Source organism: Myotis brandtii, unplaced genomic scaffold (assembly GCF_000412655.1).
Source record: "Myotis brandtii unplaced genomic scaffold, ASM41265v1 scaffold36, whole genome shotgun sequence".
Taxonomy (NCBI): Eukaryota; Metazoa; Chordata; class Mammalia; order Chiroptera; family Vespertilionidae; genus Myotis; species Myotis brandtii.
The window spans coordinates 6,739,364-6,745,363 of NW_005363836.1; the positions used below are offsets into that span (position 1 = coordinate 6,739,364).

Consider the following 6,000-nt stretch of genomic DNA (forward strand, 5'->3'; position numbering starts at 1 on the left):
ATTCTTCATGTCCATTCTCTCTCTCTCTCTCTCTCTCTCTCTCTCCTCTCCCTCTCCCTCTCCCTCCCGTCCCCCCCTCTGTTGTTAGGCCTTTCACTCAGCTCATAATGGATTCCTGCAAAAAGATAGAATTGAGTATATAGATGAATTACCCCAATTCCACTAAAAGTTTTATAACAGAAAATCGACCTAACTTTCCAAAGTACTGAGCATCTACATAAGGCATGAAGTATAAATCAGAGTCCTATCAGTTTATTTAAAGTGTAAAACTTGTAATTTTGTCACCAAGATGGGAGATAAAAACCTTCTCCTCTCTATCCAGGTAATTACATTCTACCTGTCACTTTAGTCAACTCACACCCATAGGATGAGCAAAAGCAGTTATTTCTGAACCAGGAAAAGACCCTGGAGCTCCACCTAGGAGCCCAGGGCTAACTCCATCCTGCCCCACTGAGAGGGCTGCTCCAGGAACCCACACACCCCAGGGGCCTGGAGCTCCAACAAAAACACCAATACCTTTAAACTCCAGTGTCTTTACTTTAAAACTGCATGCAAATTTTTCATGAAGTGGAACAAACCACAGTATCCTACATTGCAATATATTACTGTCTAGTCAATGTATCTTGCAATTTGTAAAGTATCTCCCTTAGCAATAGGGTTAACAAGAATAATAAAGTATTCAAAATTGTCTCCTCCTACTCTCTCTGTAGCCACATCTGTCCAGCTGAGGGAAGGATTCAGCTTCGATGTTGTTTTGTTTGTCTAGCCTGGTGCCCTGAAAACATGACTTTGAATGTTAACTCTTGGTACCATAGTCCACACCCACCCACTGGTTTAGAATCTCTGCCCGGCCTTTGCCTAAGCATAACAAAGAAACCTTTCTAGAAGTTCTTGTTTGTGGAATCAGCCTGCCATCCCCACCCCCACCCCCACGGGTGTGAGACTAAGCTGCTCAGAAATTAGCCAGTCGGAGAAGGACTTGAACATGGTGAGTTTCTCTGACTCTCCTAAGTCCTGCATTTTGAGCTTTTGCCATCCCCATTTGCCCAGGATGGCCTGTAGGTCGGAGCAGTGTCTCCCAAAGTGGCTTCTACTGAATCCCACTCTGAACTTCACAGCATCCTGAACGAGCCCACACCTTGTCGGCCTGCCCAAAAGCTCCAGGTCCAGGGCAGAAGGCTGCCCCTGCCCTGGCACAGTTGAGTAAGCGGCCTGCTAACTCTCACCGTGCGGTAACAGGTTCAACTCCTGATTGCATGTAAAGTCTAATCTTCATAAATGAAGCCTGATGGCCTTAAGCAAAGGTGCAATGTTTGTCCCTGCTCCTCTCTGAAGCAGTCGTGGGTGGGACTGCTGTTTTCTCTACCCTCAGATCCTCACTCTAAACATATTTCGAATTTGAGGCACCCCTGCTTCCAGACTCAAGCAGTAACCACTGGCATTTTCTGAGCCTTGAGATTGGAGCTCCCAGAGCCATTCCCAGTTCAAGTTTTTGGTTGTGGCCATCTCTTCAGGGGCCCTCACTCTTACCCACGGTCTCTTAGGATTTTGGTTTACTTTAGGAAGATATCTTAAACATACAGCATCATAATTATGGCCCAGGGACAAAGGAGGCCATTTCCTCATGTGGCCTATTCATTTACAGGAACCACAGGTCATGGGTATTTGAACCAATTAGAGACCATTGGGTCCAACACCTTTATTTTACAAATGGGGAAACTGAGGTGCAAGGAAAAGAAGTCATTTGCCTATATCAAGTCAGGTGACAGCAGGATAAAAAATGGAGCTCATGTCTACCCATCCCTCCTGGCTGCCTACTACAGCACGTGACAACTGAGCATCTGTTAGGGCTCCACAAACTCTAGAGGGTTTCCCACTTTGCCAAGATGTCTAATCATACCTTTGCCTTAAAGCAGTGGTTCCCAAAATTCAGTCTTCACTTGTCACCTTTGTGATTTTTGCTTTATCTCTATACTACTTATTATGCCATATATTATTCACATAATACTTTTCACTAAATTGACTCACTATTATTATTTATATACATTTATTTTTAAAATAAATTTTATATCACTACCTTAAATGGAAAATAGCATTATTTTTTGTACATAGGAACTATTTGTAAACTATTGTCTTCGAAACTCTCTTTATCAAAGAGAGATTAGTAAATGTTTAAAAATATGAAGTAACTCACAACTGAGACACTTAAGAAATTTTTTAAGTAATTTCTTAAAAATTATCTTTATTTGTGATTAATGCTATTTAATGGCTTATTAGTTTCACTACCTAAAGGTGATCATTTGTGTTTAAATGAAAATATGTTACCTGGGTCTAGGAATAGGCCGTAATGGTCACTGGTGCCATTTCATTATGGACTATTAACACACTTACTCATCTTCAAGCTTCTTATCAAGTAAAACTACAAGATTTTGGTTTTTACGTAACATGAGCAAAACCAGGGTTTCAATACAGTACTTCCTGCCAATAACTTCAATTATTCTTACTTTAAAGGTTTCATGGAAGATTTGAGGAAGTGTAAAATTATTTTCATGATTGGTGAGTAACAGCCCTCAATTTTCTAATGCAACTGCTAATAATAACAACTTGGTAGGGGGAAAGGCTATTCATTTCTCACCCTCTGAAGTCTTGCCTCCTTTTCAGTTAAGATAACACCCAGCGGCTTTCGGATTGCTGCATTCATCTGCACAGTTTTATATTGCGTTTGGATTTGTATCTTTTCAGCACAGACAACGGAGGGTTCTCAATGGGCCCTCCCACTTCAGCACTCATTTGTGTGGGTTGTTACCCTGGACTGTCTCCCACCTTCAGTCACCCGCCAAATCCTTACTGGGTGTTGGACCCATGCTGGGCAATGAACAGGGATCTCAGAGCTTCCATCTTAGATGAAAAAGAAGAACCAATCAAAGTTTTATCACAAAATTAGAAAAGCTACAAAGAGCTGAAATAGAAAAACTTACACGGAGGGTTTGGGGTAGAATTGGGTTTTTAGTTTATACAGGGTAATTAGGGAAGGTTTCCTTTGGAGGTGACATTTAAGCAAAGAACTGAAGGAAGAGATGGGATGATTGAAGGGATTTATGGGGTGTGAGAGAAGGGAAGAATTCCAGCCAAAAGAACATGTGTTAAGCAGCAACAATTCTTGAGCCCAACCTGGGTTCTATATCTGACTTACTTGCCTCTAGTTGACTTGACCTTGGGATCTGGATGGATTCTTGCCAAACTTATTTTGCATTCTTTCCAGAAAGTAAAAGTGCATTATTTCTACTCCTTACCAAAGAGAAACACATCATATTTTCAAAGAAAATTTTCCTTTCCCCATAAACTTTACTCAGTTTTCTTGGCATCAAGGCCAAGCTGCAATAAATTATACTTTCTGTTTAGCTTTTATCTTAGGGGCCAAATTAGGATGAGGAGAGCCCCTTTAAACGTGGTGTTCAGGAATCCAAGGAATGATCCTTTAGACATCTGCATTTTTAAAAATACGGTGCAGAAAAGGCTTCTAAAAATAATACCGCATATTTTGTGGTTGTTGTTACTGTCTCTAACGTGAATATTATTTCATATGTACCCATAGTTTAGCACTCACCATTGAATTTTGAAATGTATTTTCAAACGTCACTTCTATCTGTCTAGGATAACTAAAGATTTCAGCTCCCCTGTCCCTCAATCCTGTGCCCTGTAGGTCAAATAGCACAATATAAAATCTTTGGCGTCAGACAAAGCTTGAGATCCCAGAAGGTCTACAGATCACACACTGAACTGCTGCTCTGAGCAAAAGGCTTTTCTTCTATCCAAACAACCTCTCCAGTATGTCAACTTAATGGTCAGTCACTATTCTAGTAAAAAAAAATATTTCAGCTTATTGTGTGGGCAGTAAAAGGTACAAAGCCACTGTGATCTGAGGAAAAATAATAGTTCTTCTTCTAGGGTACTTACTGGGCTCTGCTTGAAAATTAAGGCTTTGGTTCCAAACACTTCTCGTCAGATGGCAGAATGATGTTTGGGGGCTGTATTATTATTGCAGGTCAATTTGAGCTCGTGAAAATACTCAGGATGTCATACAGAGCAGTTTTGATGAGTTTTCATAAACAAGAGTCAGTTGATGTCAGTGAAACAAGTGTGGTTTTGTCTAGATGAGAAGATGACTGGGTTTTTTTTAGTTTTTAAATTATTATCTTGGCCTCTACCAGAGCCACAGTGGAGCTGTAGTATTATGTAGTATTAGCAGAGGGTAGGGTGACATCCTCACTGTTAGTCATAAGATAAAATGAATGTCCTTAAGGCACTCTCCCCTGGTTTCAAAGTTCCCTTTATTAGAGCCCTTTTATTAGTTCCCTTTTATCCACAAAAAGGTCTAGACTCCTTAAGACTGGCCTTCAAAGCCCTCTCCCTACTGGCCTCAATGTGTCTTTCCCCTTTCCCACTGCACCCCAAGTCTTCCGCTCCAACCCCTCCTGCATCATTATTATCTGAATGTTTCTCGCTTTTGGCAATCTTTTTACTTGCACTGTCTTCTCCCCTAGCTAATCATGCCCCAGGAGGGGTTTGAGTCCTAACTCCCTGTGAAGTCTTCTCTAATCACCAGCCTTCCACCCCTGAGCTCCTCCGTCCCTCGTGTCTGCATCGCTCATTTAGATGCCCCATAATGACTAGAACAACAAATATTTGTTGGAATAATGAATTCTTTAAGAAGCAGTGTGGTCAGTTTCCATAACAACCGAAACAGCAATTGGAATTCCTGGAATGGAACGGACAAGCAGGCTGCTGCCGTCGCTGTTTGTGGCAGGAGGGTTTTCAGGTTAATTGCGAGCCTCATCAGATGCTCCTGACTCCATGGAGCTGCTACCCCCTCGCTGAGAACAAGCAACATCAACTCCCTCCTTCCACCACCTCTCGCCCTAAGCTGGTGCTATTTTTTGCTCATTTGCAAAATACTTACAGATGGATGTAGGCAATAACACTGACAGTCATCTGAGTGGAGGGAAATGTTCTGGGAAAGTGGCCCAAAAGGTGGCACGGATGGACCTCGCTGGCCCTTTGAATGTTTTGTGAATATTACCTCTGTGTTCAGGAAGAAAGCAGCTCAGTTGCTGTTTATAGACACACCTTCCAAAGCTCAGATAAGGGATGTCACAGGATAGAGCCTGGTGATCAAAGGATTGAAAAGGTCTTACGGGCTTTGGTTGTTCACACAAGATAGAGAACTATGCCAATATGTAAGACAGGGACGCGGTCATTACTGGAAATGAAAAATTATCTGGAAAATGTAAAAATACCCTCATTATATCCCACTAATAGGCTCCCAGAGTCTTTCACAACTTTTTCTGGAACATTTCTCCTTTTTTTTTTTTTTTAATCTCTTGATCACTATCTATTATGGCTTCTTTTTCCCTTGTCTGCTTTTCACAGCCTGCCTATCACCTGAATTCCCATTATTCCTCTTCAAAGCCTTAGTAGTAGTGCTTCAATTTGGAAAATGATCTGACTTTACAGATGAGGTGCGATGCTAATGGCATAATGATCAAGTCATCATTCAATGGCTTGGATTTCAATGTGTCGGGGACACAGATGGCCTTGTGTACCTTGCATTGGTGCTGATAAGCTGCTTTTAAGTAGTAAGCTTTGAGAGGTACTTGTACAGTATTTTTGTGTTATTCTGTGCATTTTTAACCACTGAGCAACTATTCCCATTTATTCCCTGGAGAAAAACTGGAGCAATGAGAATTTTTGTTCAAAACTTAGTATTTCAATGAATAAGTCTAATTTTTAGAGAGTATTTTCTTGGGGCTCAGGTTGAATGTTTTTTGTTGTGTTTTTTTTTTGTGGAATTGACTCACGTGTTTAGTTAAATTAAAAAATAAAAATGAGCCCTAACTGGTTTGGCTCAGTGGATAGAGCATCAGCCTGCGGACTGAAGGGTCCCAGGTTCAATTTTGGTCAAGGGCATGTACCTTGGTTGCGGGCACATCCCCAGTAGGG

General features: G+C 41.3%; 1 protein-coding gene across 1 annotated transcript in view; it reads left to right on the top strand.

Moving 5' to 3' along the window:
- Positions 1-6,000, top strand: part of AK5 (adenylate kinase 5) — a 199,510-nt gene that overhangs the window by 156,816 nt on the left and 36,694 nt on the right. Inside the window, exon 9 of the mRNA XM_014544328.1 lies at positions 2,512-2,556. Coding sequence (XP_014399814.1) covers positions 2,512-2,556 — 45 coding nt within the window. The remainder of the gene's footprint in view (positions 1-2,511; positions 2,557-6,000) is intronic.